This window comes from Pleurodeles waltl, chromosome 11 (genome assembly GCF_031143425.1).
Source record: "Pleurodeles waltl isolate 20211129_DDA chromosome 11, aPleWal1.hap1.20221129, whole genome shotgun sequence".
In the NCBI taxonomy this organism is placed as follows: Eukaryota; Metazoa; Chordata; class Amphibia; order Caudata; family Salamandridae; genus Pleurodeles; species Pleurodeles waltl.
Window position 1 is genome coordinate 640,633,367 of NC_090450.1, and position 24,902 is coordinate 640,658,268.

Here is a 24,902-nt window from a genome sequence, read left to right on the forward strand (position 1 = left end):
CCCTGGAACTCAGCAACTCTGTCCAAGTGACTCCCACAGTCCAGTGACTCTTCAGTCCAAGTTTGGTGGAGGTAAGTCCTTGCCTCCCCACGCTAGACTGCATTGCTGGGTACCACGTGATTTGCAATTGCTCCGGCTCCTGTGCACTCTTCCAGGATTTCCTTCATGCACAGCCAAGCCTGGGTCCCCGACACTCTGACCTGCAGTGCACAACCTTCTGAGTTGTCCTCCGGCGTCGTGGGACTCCCTTTTCTGACTTCGGGTGGACTCCGGTTCACTCCTCTTCTAAGTGCCTGTTCCGGTACTTCTGCGGGTGCTGCCTGCTTCTGTGAGGGCTTCCTGACTTGCTGGGCATCCCTCTGTCTCCTCTTCCAAGTGGCGACATCCTGGTCCCTCCTGGGCCACAGCAGCACCCAAAAACCCTAACCGCGACCCTTGCAGCTAGCAAGACTTGTTTGCGGTCTTTCTGCATGAGAACACCTCTGCAAGCTTCTTCACGATGTGGGACATCCATCCTCCAAAGGAGAAGTTCCTAGTCCTCTTTGTTCTTGCAGAACCCAAAGCTTCTTCCATCCGGTGGCAGCTTCCTTGCACCCTCAGCTGGCATTTCCTGGGCATCTGCCCACTCTCGACATTGTCGCGACTCTTGGACTTGGTCCCCTTGTTTCACAGGTACTCAGGTCCGGAAATCCACTGTTGTTGCTTTGCTGGTGTTGGGCTTCCTTGCAGAATCCCCCTATCACGACTTCTGTGCTCTCTGGGGGTTGTAGGTGCACTTTGCACCCACTTTTCAGGGTCTTGGGGTGGGCTATTTTTCTAACCCTCACTGTTTTCTTACAGTCCCAGTGACCCTCTACAAGCTCACATAGGTTTGGGGTCCATTCGTGGTTCGCTTTCCACTTTTGGAGTATATGGTTTGTGTTGCCCCTATACCTATGTGCTCGTATTGCAATCTACTGTAACTTTACATTGCTTGCATTACTTCCTTTTGCTATTACTGCATATTTTTCGTATTGTGTACATATATCTTGTGTATATTTGTCGTCCTCATACTGAGGGTACTCACTGAGATACTTTTGGCATATTGTCATAAAAATAAAGTACCTTTATTTTTAGTATATCTGTGTATTGTGTTTTCTTATGATATTGTGCATATGACACCAGTGGTATAGTAGGAGCTTTGCATGTCTCCTACTTCAGCCTAAGCTGCTCTGCTATAGCTACCTTCTATCAGCCTAAGCTGCTAGAAACACCTCTTCTACACTAATAAGGGATAACTGGACCTGGCACAGAGTGTAAGTACCCCTTGGTACCCACTACAAGCCAGGCCAGCCTCCTACAGACGCAAGCCCAAAATACTATTTACAAAGCCATGTAATATGGTGCAAGAGCGATGCAAGCCCAAAAAACTATTAACGAAGTCACGCAAAGCTAACTTACGTGGCCCTGAGTGGCTTCATAAATCTGGAGTAAAGCAACACAGCCGAAATTGCCCTAGGGAGGTGTTCCACGGGAGTTGCACATGTATTCACATGTACCATTCATGAATTTTGATGCATTCCCAGATTTACCAGAAGTTGTAGATATGGGAATGTGTCAACATTCTACACCGTCCCAGGTGAGGCGTAACAATGAGAAATATCTTTATTTCCCCTCTTTTTTCCCCTCTTTCTGTGTGTTCTGTATTCTGCAGTACTCGTAGAAAGAACAACATTCCTCAGAGGATTGTTTTCTTGCAGGAAGGTGTCCCTTTCTGCACAAAAACAATCCTCCTTACAACACAGGCACACTTGCGCCATGGCGCAAGGGTGCCTGCGTCAGCACTAGGCAGCCACAATGGCATCACCGCAGGGACAAAGGCATAGAGGTTAATTCACCAAAATGTCAGGGGTGGCGGAAGTGACATCACAAGCTATTTCATCTTAACTTTCTCTCACACACATATACTTACACAAATACACATTCACTCAAGCGCACACACTCTTTTACATAAGCACACTCTCACCCGCAAGCATGCACACAACATACACTTAAGTGTTTTGTACTTACCTCAGCTACCATGGAGGTTCATGTTCCAGCTAACTTTAATCCGTTGTGTATTACACTAATAGTAAATAATATATTATTCACTATTAGTGAAATAAAAAAAAAGGATTGAAAACAAGGAAGTGAAGCCCCAAGCAACGTCCATAAGGACAAGCTGCCCCTGTGTTCCTGGCACTGATTTTGCCACCTCTGAGGCCAGGTGTTGCAGAGGCAGTGCCAGGGGTCGCAAAGGGTAAGCGGGGGGCCGCACCTGCGACCCCCTGGCGATCCCTAAATGATGTCCATAGACAGGTTGGAATGTGCCACATTCTTTTAAACAGGGCTCTTTTTTACCTTTTCTCTGTCCCGCTGAGCTGCATGACTTGCCCATAAATATGGCCCTACCTTTTTAGGGCTAGTCTGTAATGTTGTTTTAAATCCCACCTTCCAGCCTTTACCTGAACATCACAAACGCAAGAACTCCCATCTTTAAACGTGGAAAAATGTTTACTCCTTGAAACATTTTTGTCAACATAGTTTTTATTAACAAAATAGATTCCTGAGAAACTCAACTGCAAGAACATGTCAATTTACATACACTTTATTTTCCAATAATTATTTTGTAATTCTGGAATGAGTTTTTTAAATACACACATTTGCTCCTCCAACATAAGTATTGGCCCACATGAAACAGGCCTGCCGTCCACCATTTTTTTATGAGAGTAGTTTGCTTGCGCCGTTCCCTATACAACCCCAATATGAATGCAGCATGCACAGCTGATGAGTGAGCCAAGGAGAAAATCGCTATAAAGTCTACTGGTATGCGAAGGTGCAAAGATTTCCCTTGTGTACTTCCCATAATTCTTGTGAAAAATACAATTACTCACCGCCCTTTACAACCTTTTCCTAATAGTGGTTTTCTCATTAAAAGTTTAACTTTTCTTCACCAATCAAGCTGTATGAGCTGAAAATGTAAAAATTTCAAGGAAAACACTTTGAACTCGTGAACCACGGGTAGGCCAAAAACCGGGTTCTATATAATACTTTGCTTGTGTAATAAAACATTGTACACCCCCACTGAAAAGTAACAGAATTTTCTCACCAATGAGCAAACGATTCTAACTTTCCATTTTGCTGGAAGCTGGCGAAACAAAATGGGTTCACAACATGTTGGAGGCAGTGCTTAATTTGTAAATAAAAAGTCCTGATGCCCAAAGCCCTCCTTTTAAACACGCGGCTGCCACAATTAAAGGTGCGAGCAAAGAATACTGAGGCAGCTTAATCCTGAAGCCATCTATGGCCTCTTTAATCCATTTAAAGCCACTCCCTACCCCTGCAGTTCACTCTTGCAGCTTTCTACTGTCTCCCTTTGTGACGCTTTTTCGTTTTTCTCTTCCTCCGTCTTTCCCATGTGTCTTTTGCTGGCAGCAAATGCTTGAGGCAGAAGAATAAACTCCGGCCCTCAACAATAAGTGCCGGTGCTCAGCACCGGAAACAACACGCACAAATTAAGCACTGGTTGGAGGTGAAAAATTATGTTTTAATTGAGTTACTACACATTTAGCAGTGTTAAGTCAAAAATATATATACCACATGATAATTTCTTAGTTAATGTCCTGATAAAAACAAAACTTTCAAATGCTATTTTTCACTCTGTCCCACAGTTATCACTTGCTTAGTAAATTGGGAATGAGGGATCATTATGGAATTTTGACAGTAAACGTTCCATTCCCTGCTTACAGAGCTGTTAATCCTCTGTAATATGACGCATTCGGAGAGTAACGAAGCCTGCTCGAAAACTCGATCACAAGATGGCAGCAGACAAGCAGCATGCAGAGTGATTTGGCCATTGCATTGGGAGGAGATGGAGATTCACAGCAGAAGGCAAGTTAATGAAAATAGAACCAATAACCAGAGTTGTAGAAAATGCCTGAGAGGCAGGGTGACAATGCTCCTCATTGTTCACCATTGCCATGTTTGTGGGCTAGTACTGTTGCGGTTGTCTGCTTTTTTGTTTCTTTCATGGACGAATGTCTCTCCAGTGGGCTGACTGAAGCACCCTGTGCCGCACCGGGAACTACAAGCATCAGTGGAAATGTTTAACACCAATCCCATAATGTGCTGATGGAGCACTTGCAAGTGATCGACTTTAACCATCTTCTAGGCAGTAGGGGGATTATCAGACAGAATTTATATTTTAAAAATATGGACAAACAATTTCATTGCACAGCACGATTTTCCAAATATATTGGCTAAATAAGCCATTGTTTTAAGGGTTCTGAACAGAGCTATAAAAATATTTCAGACTTTCAGGCTTTCGCACCCTGTCTTCAAGTACTATACCTCTGTACCATCACACAGTGAATGTTTCATTTTGAAAATTGTGCGGCGATTCCTCTACACTGCATTCAGGCTTGAATGGGCTGAAAAGCCCAGAGCCCAAAGACCACTTGAAACAGCTCGTTGCCACCAGCCTAGGGGGTGTTTTCCTTCATTGTTAGCCCATGTTTTCCAATAAAGAGTTTTGAGGTTGTACAAGTTGTGACTTAATTGTAGCCATGAAAGAATGTGATCTGTTCACTTGCCAAGTAACGTTACTGTGCCTCCTATACGGCCTCTCCGTTCTCACTCAGGGAGATGGTATGAACCTTTATTGTGGGCATGTTATGGCCTCCTTGACTGTGGCTTCCCGAAGAGCCAATGCAACAACATGTTCTCAGGAACGTCTTGCTCCTCACTCGAGTAGTGCAACAGTGTGAGCTGTCTTTTGAGATGGCCTGCTTGGCTGATGTGCTTGGCAAGAAGAATTTCCACTCACACACCCCATCAGACTTGGAGATCCGGTAGAATGTTTCACCAGATCCCACAGGAATGCGCACCATGTCCCTCTGCCCTGCTGGGCTATGCTGAGCTGAGCTGTTCAGGTTGAAAGCAGAAGAGTACTTGGTGCTGGCCTGTCTCCTTTGGGAACATTGGGCTCTCAGGATGTTCTGGAATGCTTTCTTGAACTCCTGACTCGAGCATGGGTAGATGATCGGGTTAATACAGCTGTTGAAGTATCCGAGCCAAAATACTATTTTAAAAACTGTGTCAGAGGCCTTCATTGCTGGGAAGATGGATCCTGGAAAAAGAAAATACAATGTGTTAGTCTTCCACTTGTAACAGACAATTGTACTTGCCTTTGTTAGAGCATATGAAGAGAAACCACAATCATCAAGATGAATGAGGTTTTGAAGTGGCTTTCTAGTGCCATATGATCCATATTAGTGACCTATAGCATCAATCACAAAACATAATTTAGAGCAAACCGAAGCATTACTACTGAATGTCCACAAGTACCCTTGTGCATTGAGCGCTTGGCAGTATAAAATAACAACAAATTTACAGTAAACCTGTTCAGGCAATAAAGTAGCAGGGTATTAGGCACCAAAATAAACCAAGGCTGACTTCAGGTACAGCATCACTCATAGAGGGTTAATTGCAGTTTCTAGAATAATGTTAAAAATTGTACACTTTTTTGACTTTCTTGAATCCATTTATGACTTGAGAATCTCAATCAAAAATTCTGTTCACCTGTGACATTGAGTGATTTCCTTGTAACCTTTGTTTTTTTAAGTGAATTTCTATGTTTTGTTTTTAAATTCTACTTTGCAATGAAAACGTCCCTGTATCCTTTGTTTTTTTAAGTGAATATATATATAGACAAATGTATTACTACTGACAGTTGTAATAGGTAGTTATAGTTAGTTGAGTTGCCTATACTTTGGCACCATTTGATGAATCTGCCTGGCGATTCTTGTTGTGCATGGGGTGATCTGTCAAGAGGGGGCTGAGAAAAAAGAGGGAAGGGTAAAAAAAGTTGTGTTTCCCATGTTAATTCCCATAGGACTTTTGAAAAAGGTTACAGCCCGAACCACTGGATGAAATTACATCAAATTTGGCAGAAAAATAGCTGTCAGTATGCAGATTACGCATTCTATTATTTAGTGTAAATCCATTCAGTAGTTTTTGAGAAACTCAAAGAAATCAAAATTTGTATATATCTGGACTCGAGACTTTGCAGAAAATGATGAGCTCATGCAAGTAAATACACAGCTCTGATTGGCAGCAATCTTGAAGAAAGCCATCAACCAGCAACTCACCGAATTCCTCGAGACACACCGTATCCTAGACCCATCCCAGTCTTGATTCAGAAGCAACCATTAGCACCGAAACCGCACTCTTGGCAGCCACCAACGACATACGCATCATACTGGACCACTGAGGCACTGCTGCATTCATCCCCCTCGACCTCTCTGCTGCATTTGACACTGTCTCCCACTCCACCCTCTGTGACAGACTGCACAACACCGGCATCTGAGACAAAGCCCTGAACTGAATCAGGTCCATCCTCACCGGAAGAACAGAGGTTTAGCCTACTACCGTTCACGTCAGAACCGAAAGATACTTGCTGCGGAATGCCCAGAGAATCCTCACTCAGCCCAACTTTTCAAGGTCTACATGGCTCCACTAGCTAAGATCACCAAACAACATGAGCTCAACACAGTCTCCTACGCTGACGACACACAACTGATCCTCTCCCTGACCGAGGACTGTGCTCAAGCCAAGAGGAATTCCCAGAACGCGATGACAGCAGTAACCGCCTTGAGGGAGGCCAGCTGCCTCAAGCTCAACTCGGACAAGATGGAGATCCTTGTGATCGGCTCCACCCCTTCTGCCAGGAATGACTTCTGGTCACCCATCGCTCTGGGTAATGCTCCCACCCCACTGACCATGCGTGCAACCTGGGCGTCATCCTGGACTCCTCTCTATCTATGACCCACCAAATTAACGCTGTCTCTTCATCAAGCTTCCACATCCTCCTTCACCTGCGGAAGATTTTCAAATGGATTCCCCCTGACACGAGGAAGACAGTCACCCACACACTCATCAGCAGCAAACTGGACTACGGCAATGTACTTTATGCCGGCATCACCAAGAAACTTCAATCAAGACTACAAAGAGTCCAGAATGCAGCAGCCAGACTCATCCTGGACATCCCCTAACCTAGCCGAATCTCCTCCCATGACAGAGACCTACAGTGGCTTCCAGTCAACAAGCACATCACATACAAACTCCTGATCCACACCTTCAAGGCACTGCACAACACAGGACTGCCATACCTCAACCACCGCCTCACATTCTACGTACCCAAGAGACATCTCCGTTCCTCTCAGATCACCCTTGCAGCCGTCCCCAAGATCCAGAAAAGTACAGCACGAGGAAGAAGATCCTTTTCCAACCAGCACCCTGACATAGAACACACTTCCCCACAAGCTCAGGCAGACAGCATCACTAAAGTAGTTCAGGAAAGACCTCAAGATCTGTCTCTTCAACTGAGCTGCACACCTACATTCAGCGCATTCAGACCCTATGGGTGATTAGCCGCGCTTTACAAATCCATGATTGATTGATTGATTGATTGATTGCTTGAGTAGGACTCAACTTCAGCTAAAATATGTGACAAAATGGGAAAAATGTGCAAGAGTAGGGACACCCTGAGCCCTTAGCTCTGGTAACGATGTCCCAGAGGTAACTCCCAGGGCTAAAAAGCATTTTTTTAAAACATTTCTGCAGCAAGTTTTAAAAATTCGCAAATTTGTGGGAATTTGCTTTAAAAAAAAAAAAACAAGCCTGGGCTCCCACACTTGTTTCTGTGAGCCCCCTGGGTGGGCCAGGCCCTGGAGGCATTTAGATTTTTAATGCAGGACCCCCTGCAGCCCCCAAGGACCACCATCTTCCCGGGGCTTTAAGGGAATGAAACGTGAGAGGGGGCCCGGCTCCCCACAGCCCTGGGGGCCACCACCTCCCAGGGCTTCAAACAATGGTAATGGGGGGCCCCAGTCGCACAGCCCCAGGGACCACCACCTCCCCGGGGCTTTAAACCAATATAACACAGGGAATGCCTGGACCTTCTGCAGTCCCAGGGACTGCCACCTCACCAGGGCATTGCTGAATTTGTGTGCGGGGGTCGTGTGTCCCCCCACACCTCAAGGGACCACCATATCCTGGGGGAATTACTCAAATTGCATGATGGGGGGCTGCGCAGGCCCCCCAGCCTTTGAGACCAACAGCTCCATGGGGCATTTCTCAAAATATGTGCGGGCGGTGGCAGCCCCCCACCACAGTGCCCAAAAGACCACCACCTCCCTCGGGCAAATATTTAAAAATAGAAAGGGGGGCCTTTTCAGAACCCTGTAGCCCCAGAGACCACCACCTTCTCAGGACACACTTCATGGGAGGGGGGCGACGCGGCCCCCCGCAAGGAGCCACAGATGGCCCTGGGGACTGCCACCCCCCAGGGCGCCTGCCATGTACCAGGTTGCCCACCTCCCCAGTTTAGTACTGAAAATTAGAGTACGTTAAAAAAAAAACATACAAATTCACTGAAAAAAACAAAGGTTACAGAGATGTTATAGTTAGGAAATCGAATTTAAAAAAAACATAGGAATTCACTTAAAAAAAAAAAGAAAGGTTACACGGACGTTATAGTTAGGTTGTGTTTCCCATGTTGATTCACATAGGACCTTTAGACACCACTAGAGCCTGACCCACTCGACAGAATTACACAGAAATCCAAATTTGTACATCTGGATTTGCCAATAATTCACAAATATTTGTGCATTTTCTTGAATGCAAAAAGAAGCTCTGTAGTTGGCTGATTGCAACCTGATTAAAAAGTTGTTGCCGCCATTTTATTTCAAGGGCCACAGTTCCCAGGGGTGAAAATCCTAATTGAAATTGGCATAAGGGGTCAGGGTGGAGGCATCCTGACCCCAGGGTTGTGATATAGGTAAAATAATTTTGCGTCACCATGCGTGATATTCACGAAAATACATTAATTATTCACAACATATACGAGAATATGAAAAGATTTTGGAACAGAAACAACATACTCATTCATACACTAATTCATTCACTTACACATGCACTCAGACTCGTGCGCCCACTCACACACTCAAACACTTATGCACCCACTCAGACCCTCGTGCACCCACTGACAGACCCACTTAGACACTGATGCACCCACTCACAGACCCAGTGAGACAATGATGCACCCACACATAGACCCACTGAAACACTCATACACCAACTCACTGACCACTCAGAGCATCATGCACCCACTCACAGACCCACTCAGACACTGATGCACCCATTCACCGACCAACTCAGATCCTCACACACCCACTCACAGACCCACTATGACCCTCACACACCCAGTCACAGGCCCACTCAAACACTCACGCTCCCACTCAGACACTGGCACATCCACTCACTGACCCGCTCAGACAGTGACACATCCACTCAGAGACCCACTCAGACACTGACCCACCTACTCACTGACCAACTCAGACCTTCATGTACCCACTCACAGACCTACACAGACACTGACACAACCACTTACAGACCCAATCAGATCCTCATGCACCCACTCACAGATCCATTCAGACCTTCACACACCCACTCACAGACCCACTCAGACACTGACTCACCCATTCACAGACCAACTCAGAAACTGCTGAACCCCCTCACAGTCCCACTCAGACTCCCATGCACCCACTCACAAACCACTCAGTCCCTCAGGCATCCACTTTCACACCCAGGGAGACACACTCTCACCCAGAGACACCCTCTAATACCTATTCTCACACAAAGAGAGACAGACTGTTTGGCCGTGGGCAGCACGGGGTTGGGTGGTTATAGTGGTTGGCGTGCTCCATGGCGAAACACTTGCTGCGCATGGCCAAAGGCCGTGGGCAATTTGGGATTGGGCTGTAATAGGGGTTGGCTGCAGGCCCTGCAGCCAACCACAGCTGCACACGGCCAAAGACTGTAAGTGGTGGTGCTTGGATTAATGTATTGTAATTAGTAGTTCTGAATTTACTTGTACAAAACCATAGAAATTCAGCAATTATAGTTAGAGTTCTTTCAAGTAACTATAACTTACACCCTCACCATGTACTGCTAATTACACCACAAATTCTTTGATAACATCATTGTAACATTTGAAGTAAAATTATTGATCAGATAACTGTGCATGATGAGGGGGAAAGTTATAGTTACTGTTGGACTTTTTTGCTTATGCCGGGTCATCCCCAATCTTTTTGCCTCCTGCCTCCTATTTTTTCTGACCTGTTGCTGTTGGCTTTTGAACTCTGAGCACTTTACCACTGCTAACCAGTGCTAAAGTGCATATGCTCTCTGTGTAAATTGTAATGTTGAATGGTTCATTCATGATTGGCATATTTTATTTACTAGTAAGTCCCTAGTAAGGTCCACTAGAGGTGCCAGGGCCTGGAAATCAAATGCTACTAGTGGGCCTGCACCACTGGTTGTGCTACCCACATAAGTAGCTCTGTAATCATGTCTCAGACCTGCCACTGCAGTGTTTGTGTGTGCAGTTTTAACTGTAAATTCGACTTGGCTAGTGTACACACTTGCCAGGCCGAACCCTTCCCTTTTCGTACCTGTAAGGCACCCCTAAGGTAGGCCCTAGGTAGCCCCAAGGGCAGGGTGCAGTGTATGGTTAAGTTAGGACATATAGTAATGTGTTTTATATGTCCTGACAGTGAAATATTGCTAAATTCGTTTTTCACTGTTGCAAGGCCTGTCCCTCTCATAGGTTAACATAGGGGCTACCTTTAAATCTGATTAAAGTGCATATTCTCTTTGGGAGCGGATGGACATGTGGAGTTTGGGGTCTCTGAGCTCACAATTTAAAAATACATCTTTTAGTAAAGTTGATTTTAAGATTTAGAAAGTGAGCATTTTCTTGCTTACACCATTTCTGTGACTCTGCCTGTTTGTGGATTCCCTGTCTGGGTCAGTTTGACAGTTGGGCTGGTTGCACCTCACACTAGACAGTGACACAAAAGGAGCTGAGGTGTAGTTTGCATTTCCTGATGAGCCATCTGTGCTAGGAGGGAGGGGAGGAGTGGTCACTTACACCTAAAAGGGCTGTGCCTGTCCTCACACAATGCAGTCTCCAACCCCCTGGTGAGTATCTGGGGCCTGGCCTGGGCAAGGCAGGATTTCACATTCAAAACAGACTTTACTTTGAAGTAGGCCTACTTCCAAGGAGAAATTGGGTATAAGAAGGGCACCCAAAACCACAGACTTTAGAACACTTCTGGAAACAAGAGGAACCTCTGCCTGGAGAAGAGCTGAAGAGCTGAGAAGTGCTGCCCTGCCTGTGACTGTGCTTTGTGGAGCTATCCTGCAGTTGCTGCTTCTGCCAGAGTAAGAGGGCAAAGACTGGACTTTGTGTGCCTTCCATCTCCAAGGGCTTGATTTAGAGCTTGCCTCCTGTTTGAAGTCTCAGGGACAGCAAAGACTTCTCTGTGCCAGACACTGGGGTCTCTGGAGAGACTCCTGCTCTGACAACTGGTGCCCTATCCAGTCCCTGGGCCCTAGAAAGGAAAGCTGGTGGAAATCCAAGGAAATCAACTTCGGACGACTTTAGACCAATGCTGCTGCTGAATCTGGTGATGCCCCCTGCCACCCACTCCGTGATCTTCGCTGGAACACGACGACCTTCGCAGGCCCAACACTGCTGCAGCCCCGCTGAAGTCCGCGACTCAATGGAAGTCGCCGCACCACGTCATGACCGACACCGCTCGAAGTGCGTGGATTCAACATTTCGCACAGACGCCACGATCCCCGACTTCGCACATCGACTTGTTTTCACACTTCACCAAAGGTACTGTACTTGGGGGTCTACGCGACTCCGTGTCCGGCACCGCTAGTGTCGGCTTGTTGGGAACGACTCCGTCACGACGCCGTGTTAACACCTCATCGAAGCATTTTGTGTTTCTAAGCGCTATTTTCGAGTTTAATCTTTAGAAATTCATAACTTGACTTGTGTATGTCGTTTTGGTCTTGTTTTGTTTAGATAAATATTTCCTATTTTTCTAAACTGGTGTTGTGTCATTTTGTATTGTTTTCATTAAGTTACTGTGTGTGTTGGTACAAATACTTTGCACCTAGCACTCTGAAGTTAAGCCTACTGCTCTGCCAAGCTACCAAGGAGGTAAGTAGGGGTTAGCTGAGGGTGATTCTCTTTTACCCTGACTAGAGTGAGGGTCCTTGCTTGAACAGGGGGGTAACCTGACTGTCAACCAAAGACCCCATTTCTAACAGTTACCTTAGGGCGGGAGTTCAATCAACACAAACGGAAAAAAGTAGGAGAAAGAGAAAGGAGGACCAAGAGTGACAAAAGAGAAAGCTGGGATGAAAAAGAACATGCAAGAGTGAATTAAAGAGACAGGTAGTGTATTACTGTGAAAGAGAGCTATGGGGTGGAATCAAAACTATGCACCTTTGATGTTCGGCAATCCAGACACTCATCGGCGTTGGCTTTAGGCTTTTGAGAAAAACTCTGGGCACCTGCAAATACCATTTTACTAACTAAGCACTGCCTCAGATCACCTATTTGAATTCCAGCAACTCTTGGTCAAACTTTTGTCTCTAAATCGCTGATATATTGGTTGTTTTTAACATTCATTGCTGCATATTCGAAGCACATACAAGAAACAAGGAATATTTGAGCAATGGGTGCGGTATAATTTGGTCTACAAAAGAACCGTTTCAACCCAGTACAGCTATTAAGTGAACAATTGACACAAGAGAAACATTCAATCTCTGCTCCACAAATGAGCTCAGTTAGCAAATTTCAAATGGCTGAAACAAATGGCTGCGGTTGTTAACAACAGTACCTATTATGTATGAGCCAAGAGGAAATTCAATGTGTGGTTTCTTCCGTACATTTTCAATATTATAATTGTGTGAGTAGTTGGCTCATTCACTGCTAACCTGCCCTAACATACCCTTTTCGGAAAGCCTCCTCAGCAGTCAGTCAAGATCAAAGATCGGAGCTATTTGGACATTGACGTTCTCGTCCGTTGGGCCGGAGGGGAAAAACACAAAAGAAAGGCCTTTAGCAAACCTGTAGAAATGGGAGTTCATGCTAAATTGTACTGTGGTGCGCCTTAAAATAATATAAAGCCTGCTTTACAATATCTATTTATTAGTGGAGATTGGTCTTCATCACCTGTGAACATTTCAGTCAACAAAAGCAGAAAAAGAAGAAATAAAGTACAGTACAGAAATATGTTAGGCAGTGCCACTCGAGTATTCATTCATCAAACTTGCAGTTAGGGGATATGTTGTGCATACTTTATAAAAAGCAGGAGTTCAGCCAGGGGGGAAATATACCTGGTATGCTAGTGTACCATAAAAGAAGTAGCATGGCCATCAGGTAAGAAGGAACCATCCTTTTTGGGGTGTATCCAAGACTTATCTTACATTTAATTGATCCTAACTTTAATGGCATAGATAACAATGGTTGCAGTTTAAGACAAGGGACCGCAGCTGAAGTGCAGATCTGTGGCCTGATGTACAAAAACGATATTTATTGATTCCTTAATGGCGACTAATACCAACTCGCAAATTAGGAATCACTAAATATGAGGTCCAAATCGTTCCTGTGTGCAGATCATGATTTCTAAGCATTATTTATTTTTAAATATTGAAGCGAAATTTGCGAATCGGTGTGTCACAAATTGGGGCTGTCACAATGGCAGTGAGTGATGGCCCCACCCTTTTCGAGAAGTACATTAACTCTCAGCTGCAGAGTAGAAAGAGAACTTCTCTTACATCACAGGAGAATTTTTGTCCAACAAGTCCAGTCATCACCTCTTGAAGAGATTAGCAGGAAGATGAACTGAAACGCAGCGAACAAAGAGTTAGCAATTTTTGTTGAAGGGTGTGCTTCTTAACCCAAGAAGCTTTTTGCAAAACCTTCCAGGCCTGTTCCTGAGGCTACAAAAAACACAAATTTGGATCAGGATGCAGCAAAGGATTAAAGCTGCGAATGTCACCAAGCGGTCTGTAGAAGAGATCATGAAGTAATGATACAACCTTCGTTCCTTTACGAAGGAGACGGTAGGAACAAGAACAAAGGAGGTTACAGCTACGGGTAGGAAACCAAGTACAGAGCCACCATCTATACCTTTGGGAGAATTAATTGAGATCACCTTCTAGCCAGATTCCATTCCAGGAGTATCTACTAATAACATATTTAACACAGTAGAGGAACTTTTTTTATTTATTTTTAACAAAATGTCACCCTATTTACTGGATATATATTTAATTGTGCAAATATAAAAGATGTATTTTTACTGAATGCATAGGGAACAATCAGTCCAAAGGATAATCTGTGATTCGTGGGAGCACCCACTGCCGTATCAAATGAAGCTCCCACTGGCATTGAATATCTAAACAAAATGCTAGATAAATAACATTACATGACCAAATATGGAAACCAATATGCATTGATGCACTCAGGAATCATTGGTGTAACGAAACCTGAGGGCCCCCCACCTGCAAAGTACATGGAGGGTCCCCCTACCCATGCTCTGGATCCAGTCAGGAGCTCTCAGGCCAGGTTCCTGCTGCCCATGCAGAGTGCCAGAGGGAGCACCCTGGAGCTCAGGCTTCCCCACAGCACGGGAGCTGCAGGGGCTATGGTTACGCTGCTGACAGGAATTCAATATGAGAAGCATATAATGATGTTGGGAGTGCTGAAAGAGGTACAATCACTTCACACAACTTAATACAAAAACACAAGAGCCAGCTAGCCAGGCTTCCTGCATATCAAAGAGATGACCAGGCTGCAAGTCTGAAGGTTGGAGGCCGTTAAGCAGGTGAAGAATTTCACGTCTGGCACATGGCTTCTGAATTGCAAGCTACAGTAGAATGTTTGAATATTGGGAGCACTACTGAAGACATTGAAGTGGCCCAGGGCCAATAATGAATGGTACAAGAACTCTGCTCCAAGAAAGTGATCTCTGTGATTACATTCCAAAAAAGAAACGTTTTTAAAGCAGCCTATGTTCCTTAGAGATACCACTGCTGCTTTAGAAAAGAGTTTTCAGTTTTAAAAAACTTCCGGGGGAACAGACAATGGTTGCCTTGACGTCTACCTACTCTTCCGGAGTCCGCCATCACGATTCCATAACGGGAAGAGTTCAAAAGAGGACCCCTTCCTCTTAGTGAATCACTTAACTATTAACTGATCAATGGCATCTGACCAGAATTGTGTTTGCAAGCCATTGATATGTTCTATACCAAATCACAATATGGGAGGAAGGCCCCTTTCACGCCCCTTCCAAATTGAAATTCCGTGAGTCATAGAACCCAAACAGAAAAGGCCCAATTCACAAAGAGTCTCCGCAGATGAGGTGTGCTTAATCTGGAAACTTCAGCATCTGAAAGTAGCAGACATTTCCCATTGAAATTCAGAGAAAGCATTGGAAATCAATAGGGTAATCATGTGTGGAGCTACTAATTTGCATGATAATTCCTCATTTCTTTAGGTACCCTTGGTGTACACCTTATAATGATCGGTTCCTGCTACCAAGTATCACAGATGACTCCAACCCCAGTAATTCTGGGTAGGGGTAAATATCAGGCAAAGCCCAGGACACTCATTAGGAGACACTGAGAAGAGAACTAGGATTAGATGGAGACAACTTTATCACTCCCTAACGTACTGTGTGAATGGGTGGAACAGAAGCACATCAGCTGCAACACATTATACCATATAACATAAGGTATGGTGGGCCTAAGGAGTAACAACTGTTGTACCCTTGTGAATTTTCAGTTGGAGCTGATAGGCCTGAATTTAATCTTACAGTTAAAGGTATACAGAGGTCTGCTAGGTACTGAAAATAACCAGTTATTTTACCACAGAATGGCCACTGAACAACATTTTAAACGTGAAAGCAATGCTACTCAGTGAAAGTAGATCATTTCCAATGCATGATTATATTTTTTCCTATGTTATGACACATTGCAGAAGCAGATAATTTTGCTGAGTGTGAACTGCGTGGGGATCACAAGCTATCTACTTCATGATCACTGTGGATGATAATGGACAGTCAATAAAAACGTGCTTTGTTCGTAAGAAAATGGGTATTTCATAATTTAAAGAGTTTGCTGTCATAAGGTCCAGAAGGTTAAATGTAGCTACTTGTCAAAGACTGTATCTAAAAATATCTCAATGATCATAAAATATGATGTAAATGAACAATTCCTGTGACTGTGCTCTTTATAGGGCACACTGATTATAGGGCGACTAGTTGGAAAGGCTATGGTGATGAAACATAAGAGGACAAATACAATAACTGTGAATGGCATTTATGAGTGCCTCTTTGTTTAAATGTAATGCAGTATAGAGTTTGAACTTTCAAGGATTTTAATGAGATGATATCTGTTTTTTATTTGCTAGTGATGTTATAATTTGTAACAGGCATAATCAATAATATAACAAAGAAAAGATTAAGAAGCATTGAAAAAAGCACCCAGCATTATAGGAAGCAATTTCTTAAGTAATTTCCTCACATACTGCTGTAGTGGTTTGTAAATAGATAAACATAATTCTCTGTGGCTTTTGGTTCACTTATTCTGGAATGTTGTTGCCTTGCCAAGTCATTTTAAAATAGAAAGCAGCCAATGTCAAGGTCAGATTTGGGTATTCCTAATGCACTGGGAATCAGAGAAAAGAAAAAAACAGTTTAGGCTAGTACTACCAATGTAACAGTTAAAACAAAATGCGTTTAGAGATTTCTTGTCCATAGATAGCACAGCGCTAATTGGAAGAGCATGTGACCCAGTGGCTTAGTGCAGTAAAAGATAGTCCTGCTCAACAGGCAACACACTTATGCACTTATCTGCTTAATTGCCTCAAAGGGATCCAGCTGTTGTGGTCATCTCCTCGATGACATTTTTGGTTGGCCGAGTTGTTCTGAAGATAACACAGTTCTCAACTTCTATTGGCTACTTCAACCAACCACCTTTTATTCTCAACATGCCAGGAAAGTGTCAAGATCTTCCAACTCAGCAAAGATTTGTGGCGGTCTCCTGAATTTGCGTGTGTTCAGCTGCACATCCCCAAATTTACCTTTCTCACCCCCAATTTAATGTGGGAAATCTGAGGCCTCATGAATACATGGCTGACAGTGAGGGGGCTGGAGCAGGCATTAACTGCTGTTCACCCGCCTCTTAGATATGCAAGAGATTGAATGCCACTGTCTAGAGAGAAAGGAAGGGGAAGGGCCGACAGCAGGCATCGTCGATGGATAGCTATTGGAAATTCTTCCAAGGCCTCTCACTCTAAAACTGTCAAAATCCACAAGAAACCAGAACTAGGAAACACAGCTGCATTCAAATTTCTCACATTCAGCTTCATCCTGACTAAACACTTTGTACTGCTCTAAACATTTAGGGACATTTTTATACTCTGTTTGCACCGAATTAGTGTCATTTTTTGTACTCTAATTCGGTGCAAAACTAACTCCATATTTATACTTTGGCTCTAGACCCATCTAGCGCCACATTTATGGAGTTAAAGTCATTTTTTGGAAGTGGAGACCTACCTTGCCTTAGTGAGATGCAAGGAAGGCGTTCCCATGCAGAAAATGACTCTATGGCCTTAACGCCATATTTAGGGGCATATTTATACTTTGCTTGCACCAAAATAGCCTTTTATTTTTTACACTAATTCGGTGCAAAACTAACTCCATATTTATACTTTGGTGCTAGACCCATCTAGCACCAAGGCCCTGATTTATACTTTTTTTGCGCCTCATTAACTTAATTTTTGATGCAAAAGTTGGGCAAACTTACAAAATATTGACCCTTATTTATACTTTTTGCTGCAAAACTGCACTAACTCAGTTTTGCACCAAAAAGTTTAGCACCGGCTTGCACCATTTCTGTGCACCAGCCAGGCACCATATTTATGGAATGATGCAAACAGGTGTCAAGGGTAGGCTAGAGTAAAAAAAAAAAGACTTTAATCAGGTGGGGCTGGCGGTATAGAAGAAGAGGGTTTAGCACCAAAAAATGACTTTAAGCACGTTAGAGTAAAAAAAAAAAATTACTCTAACCAGATTAGCGTCATTCTGTGGTGCTAAACCTACCATGCCACATGACTCCTGCCTTAGAAAAGGGAGGAGTCATGCCCACCACCCCAATGGCCAGCACAGAGGACAAGGGTCCCCTGGACATCGTCAATGATCCCGTGCCATGTATGGGGGCCCATTTCAGGGGCCCCTATGGCACTTTCAAAAATAAAATGCAATCTTACCTGTACTTACCTGGGATGGGGTCCCCCATCCTCTGCAGTCCCTCTGGTGTGGGTGGGGGTGCCCCTGGGGCCTTGGGAGGGCACCTGTGGGCTTATTCCATGGTGTTCCACTATGGAAATAGGCCCACAGGTCCCCTAATGCCTGCCCTGACCCAGGCTTTAAAAAATGGGGCAAAGCAAGCTTTGCACCATTTTTTGATTCCTCCTCCCTCCCTTGCACCATTTTTGCATGGGAGTATAAATACAGCGTTAAGGCCACAGAGTCATTTTTTGCACAGGAACGCCTACCTTGCATCTCATTAAGGCATGGTAGGTTTCCACTTCCAAAAAATGACTTTAACTCCATAAATGTGGCACTAGATGTGTCTAGCACCAAAGTATAAATATGGAGTTAGTTTTGCACCGAATTAGAGTAAAAAAAAAATTACGCTAGTTCAGTGCAAACAGAGTATAAATATGCCCCTTGGCATCAACAAATTACACTAATCTGGTTAGAGTCATTTATTTTGACTCTAACCTGCCTAATGTCATGTTTTTTTTACGCTAGCCTACCTTTTGCACCGGCTTGCACCATTCCATAAATATCGTGCCCCGCTGGTGCTAAAAAATGGTGCAAAAACGTTTTGGTGCAAAACTGTGTTAGTGCAGTTTTGCACCAAAAAGTATAAATAAGGCCCTTAATTCATCTTCAAAGTTCATTGCCGTGAGCATCTACCAGCCTGGTCAGAGAGAGTGGAATGTTTTCGCTATACCTCTTTCTGATTCACATGGCCTTGTTTCAGAAGTCCATCTGTGAGGGAATGAACGAGAAGGAATACACAGCACTGAGCTGGCAGCCGGCTTACTTCAGCTTACACACACAGGCCCATATTTAAGAAAAAGTGGTGCATGGCAGCTGAGGCGACCCTTTTTCTGTGTCCCTCTACGAGCAACTAACAACACCATGGTTGTGCTGTATTTACAATACAGCACACCTTAGCGGTCGTAAGCACCATAGCGTCAACATTTTTGATGCTATAGTGGCGCTTTACTACATTAGTGTCAGAAATGTTTACGCTAGTGTATCAAAGTGCAAGAAGGCTCATAGGTTTCTATGGGAGCACCATTTTAACACCTGTTCGGAGCTGGTGTTAAAAATGACGCCAAAAATGGTGCTGCAAAATCTGTTAAATTTCACTGCACCGTTTTTGTAGCCCTCCTAGCGTTGGAATGGCCCCCTTGCATACATTATGCCTGGCGCAAGTGTAATGTGGCGCAAGAGTTTACAAAGTGGGATGATGCATGCATTTTGTATGGCGCGTGGAAAAAGACACTTTAGCACCTCCTTAGCATAAAAAAAAATTGCTATAGTGGCGCTAAGGTGGCCATAGGGCTCTTAAATATGCCCCACAATTTCCTTTCAATCCAAACCCTTTCTAGAGACAGGATAGGCCCCAACTTGTGACATCTTTGATGCAGTCCATTTAAAAAGCCTATGGAGACATTAACTCATTTGTGTTTACACATTTTTGGATTAAGTTTAAAATAATCTTAAGGAAGACCCAGTTCCAGGTACAATCTAGTGAGTAGGGCATTCTATCATTCTTCATTGGGCTGCTTTCAGAGCTGTATGTGCTGCCCATTCCGTTCTGAAAGTGCACATTCAACTCCCTGCTCAGGCTAGTCAACATTTACAGGTGAGATATTCAAGCCGCTGCCATGGGCTTGAGCTCCACACTTCTTCCTGCACTGTAAGGGGTGCTCTGCACTACAGGGCTCAGCTGTTAACATAGAGACATAGCCTGCACATTCCCATAACTGGTAAGGGTGTCCCTGTTCAAGCTTCCTATAAAAGAAGAAACATATGAACTCTGCTGCATGCACACTTCCCATCGGTCTTCAAGCCTACTAACCTACCTGCATCTTTCCTACTTGCATGCTTTTTATCTCACATGCCTCTCTCTGCCTTTAGTGACTTATTTGCTGTTGACGGTATTTGGTTCTGATTACGACAATTCAAACTTTCCCACAAGGCTTTCTCAATCCCATTATTGGCGAATTACATGGGCTTCTCATCACATCCTTTAGGACCCCTTGCTTCACAAAGTCCGCAATTACCTACGTCATCAGGACATCTTGTGCCATGTGGCACTGTGGTACCTGGGGAAACATGGCGTTTGGCTTCACATCTACTTTGACTGGTTCTGCTCCTTTTATCAGTCCCACTTCTTTTCCTGTCAAATCCCACACTTTCTCAGTGACTGTCCCCTGCAATTCGGTTGGCAAATCGGTCACTGTGAACATTGGGAAAAAGCTTATCAAAGGGTACTTCTCATCTGTGGTCCCCTTCATCATCACTGATGGTCTGCACCTCAATGCCTTCATTGGACAGGTGATTGAACACCTCGTCTTACACAGCAAGTCTCTTCCCAGTAGGGACGCGGGTCTTGAATCACAGACTACAAACCTGTGCAATCCCTGAAAAGGTACCGATCTCAACCTGGACCGGATCTGTAATTGGATTAGTCAGGAGCTGATTTACTACTCCTATCACCTTTATAGTATGCCCTGAAAGCGGCAACTTCGGGACCTCTGCACTTCTAACAGTAGAGCGTGTAGCTCCGGTGTCAACCAGGAATGAAACCTTGTGACCCATCACTTTTCCTTGCACATAAGGGCCCCTCTGATCTACTTCTAGGGATGCTGCAAGCCTGCACTCCTCACTATCCGAACAGTCATCCAACCATTCATCGTTTATTCCATTCTCACCACGCAACGGGAACTGTTGTACTGCATTATTTTGACTCATTGTTTGACCTGTGACCTGTTGCGGAAGCATCACCTGTTGCTGTCCCATCGGAGCTAAAGGCAACTGCATTTGCTGTCTAGGTACAATGGGAATCTCCCATTGTACTTGCTGCACCTGCACTGGTTGTACAAGTGGCATTTGCATTTGTTGCATGGGCTGGAGAACCTGCATCTGAACCATGTTATTATAGAAGTTAGGATTTGTACTCCCCATTCTTGGACCCATCACATTTTGAGATGCACTGACATCATTGCTTTGTTGAACAACACCATCATGCACCATCATCAGACATTCCCGCTCCCAGTGTCCCACGCCCCCGCACGCATGGCATGGTGACATCTTTTTCATCCCCTGAACGTCATTTTGAACCACAACAGTATTCAAATCTGGACCACGATTCACAAAACCTCCCCGAGCCCTACACCTCGTTTGTGGCTGAAACATTCCGTTTCCTTGCTGTTGCTGCACCATCTGCTGTACTCCATTCCCCTGTATCCCTGCTTGAGCCGCTTTGATCTGCATCACCATCACCTTCTCTTTCAGTTTTCTCTGCTTCACCTCAATCTCATCACTACAGTATTTTGCATACTGTAACACCTCATCAATTGGCTTTGCTTGCCAACAGATCAAATGTTTCTTAATCATCTGACTAATCTCTGCTCTTAATCCTTCAACAAACCTGAACACAAGGTGATTCATGTCTTTCGGTTCTACGATCTCTGTGCCACTGTAGTGTTTGAATGCCTTTAACAACCTCTCATGGTAAGCATGTATCGACTCTTTGCCTTCTAGTGCCGTTCGATCAATTTCTGCCAATCAATATTCTGCGGCGACACCTTCTGCTTTAAGAACTCAGTCACCTTATAGTAGTATTTCATCACCTCAGGAGACGGTGCTCCTGTAACTCTGTCCCTTGGCGGTTCCATTGTCGGCCAATCCACACTCCTCTTGCACTCAAGCCACAAATCAGCTGGAACTATATTCTCAAACAGTGTATTAAGGTCTTCCCAAAGACATTTTGCATGTTTCACAAACCTGTCTGTCTGCTGGTACCATTCTATTGGCATCTCCCTCAACCTGGGATAATCATTTGTGAATGACAAAATGTCACCTCTAGACCATTGTACATGAACTAGAACCCCTCCTGCTCTTTCTCTCATCGGTAACATCTTTATGGTTCCTGTGTCTGGCACAGCTTTCGCCTGCTGCTGTTCCAGGCAGTAATTTTTCCTCTTAGCTCTCTTCTTTGCCCATCTTCCGTCCCACTTCTCTAAAGCTCCCTAAACCTGCGCACTCTGTAGTGTCTCTTTGAGGTGTGCCTTCATCCCAGTAGACCTCATGTGATCAAAATCTTTAGGTTCGAAGTCTAACCTATAACTTCTTTTCAGATGCTTAGCATTGTCTAAGTCTGTGCCTTATTTGTCTGCCAAATTTGCCAACCTCTGGTGCACCTTACTCATTTCTTTGGTTATCTTAGGGCACAAATTCCTCAATTCTGCTTCAGTGTATGACTCTAATCTGGTCACTCCCATGCTCCCTTCAACTAGCTCAGCTGCTTCCACCCCCAACCTCACAAAATTCAGGAATTCCTCGCTTTCTGACCGCTCTGCTGTCGCAGGAGTAGTCTGTGGAGTGTGAAGCTTGTCTAACCAATGGACCAACGGTAATTGGCAAAGATATAGCAGCTGGTGTCTGTCCATTTCCCAATCCCGGTGGGGCATTGACTCCCATAGCTTGATTCATTACTGACTGCAGTCCTGTGACCGAAGTGTAATTCGTAACCACTGGTTGCTGCAGCTGGGGCAGCAAATGTGGAGTTGACTCAATCTGCACTAACTTTGATCTCGTTATGCTGGATCAGACAGAACCATCAAATTCGTAGTCGTCCCTAGTACTGGGACATCAGGGTAAAGCCTCTGAACTGGTGGTGGCTGCAACTGTATCTGCATCTCAGGTGCAGTGGATACACTAGCACCATTCTATATCGGAGCTGATGTGATAACATTATTTGCCTGTGCTGTATTCGTGGTCCCCTGATTCTTTGTCGAATTTACAGGACTCGCACTAATACTCAGTCTATTGTCATTTATGGCATATGGTGGTGGTCGATCATGTAACAACTGATTTAGAAACTCATCATCATCCGAATCATCTGCATCTACCCAAGACTTCTGAGTCTCCTTTTGCTTACTAGAGCCCTTTATCTGTTTTACAAGTGGCCTTTCTCCCCTGTGTTTCGGCTTCTTGAGTTATTGCCGGAAACATCCTAACTCCGTCTATTATTTCCCTTCTCCACATCCTGGTCTCACTATCCCATCTAGCCTCCACTAGAGTCTTTTCTGCTTTCCTCATTCTCCTCTCAAATTTCTGTTGCCTCTGTGGTATGGCCATTAATTCCCAAAACGCTAACGCCAAATACTGAGCTGGTCTCGGAGGTGGCTTTTGAACATTTAATGCTTTCAGCAAATTCTCTAGAACCCCTATGTAAAAAGTTTAATTCTCTGGAAACGCCAAACACCCATCTTTCTCTGTTAATGTGCACCATTGCTTTAGCCAAAGACATGGCGCGAGTCCCTTCTCCTCCATTACGGCAAAAGCCGGACTATCCTCTGGCAGTGTAGGCTCCCCCACACTCGCTGTAATGTACACATCTCCCCTCAAAGCGCTCTTTAAAGCCTTGAAAAACTTCATTTTTGCGTCTTTTATTTCGTTTAGAATCTAATCAGGAAGTGACTTTAGTTCCCAAAACACTCTTTGCCTACCTTCTCAACCAATTGCCTCTCACGGACGGCTGCCAATCCGTGTGCGACCCTTCTTACTAGCTGACCTATCCCAGCACAGCTCCAATGACGTCACACTCACACACACTGTGGTTGACAAAGTCCTGCGGCTTGTCTTCCCCACTCTCTATTCACTCAAAACTAATGTAATATATTGCGAGCACTTCAACAACAAAACTAAAATTTGCTGGTTTACTACACGAAGGGTAACACAATCGCTTCAGAACTTTACAGAGATTTCACTTGAAGCCTCGGCCGCTAGTCTCTCCTTCTCAGATCCCGCACTCACAAGCAAAATTTGACTCGCAAATTTCACTCTCGACTTGTCAATGGTTCGTCCTAGTGCACTTTAGAACTTACCAAATCTCCATCGAAGGTTTCACTCACACACTTTGACTCAAACTTGACTCATCAACCACGCCCGATTGACCTATTAAAGCACGCAAATTACAACATAAACCAAGTGTCTCATACACTTATCAATATACTCTGGAGTCTTAGACCACGCCGGGTCCGTACATTACCAACAACCACGTGGACAATTTTTGAGCGCAAAGCACCACACTCACATGAAGTTCGCCGACTTCCCTACTCTCATACTGTGGAGTACGCCCACTCCTACTAAAACATTACCTGGCCTAAATTCTCACAAACCTTCACAATTCACCTGCGATATGCACAAGCTGAGCAAGCGCAAATCCTACTTCACTCATACCATCACTAGAACGCTGAGAACATACCCAACTCACTTCGGCAAGCTCTGAGATTCCGGGAAAGTCATTTGGGACTGAGGGGCACATCATCTCTCCAATTAGCATTATTTCGAAAACACTTCTAAAACAATGGTCCCTCGTCCTAGGGCCCCAAAGGGCCTTAACCGTCCTCTGCTACCAGAACTGATAACGCGTCCCGCCCTAGATAATTTGCTTAGTATGGGACTCGTTTTAGGCCAATTTATCTTTTGACCCTGATTAGAGACTCCTTAAGACGAGATAACTAATCAGCATGTCAATCAATAGATCAATAACCTCATCAATATTCCCAATAAAAAATCAATCAAATTAGTTAATGACCTTAAGACAACCGGAACACCCCATGACCTTTCAGTCAGGAATAACCA

At 44.5% G+C, this 24,902-nt stretch overlaps 1 protein-coding gene across 1 annotated transcript in view; it reads right to left on the minus strand.

Annotated features, from left to right (window-relative positions):
• Positions 1-2,552: 2,552 nt before the first annotated feature.
• The window catches only part of ADRA1A (adrenoceptor alpha 1A), a 450,910-nt gene continuing 428,560 nt past the window's right edge, over positions 2,553-24,902 (minus strand). Inside the window, exon 3 of the mRNA XM_069214162.1 lies at positions 2,553-5,146. Within this exon, the coding sequence (XP_069070263.1) occupies positions 4,632-5,146 (515 nt within the window). The 3' untranslated portion in view covers positions 2,553-4,631. The remainder of the gene's footprint in view (positions 5,147-24,902) is intronic.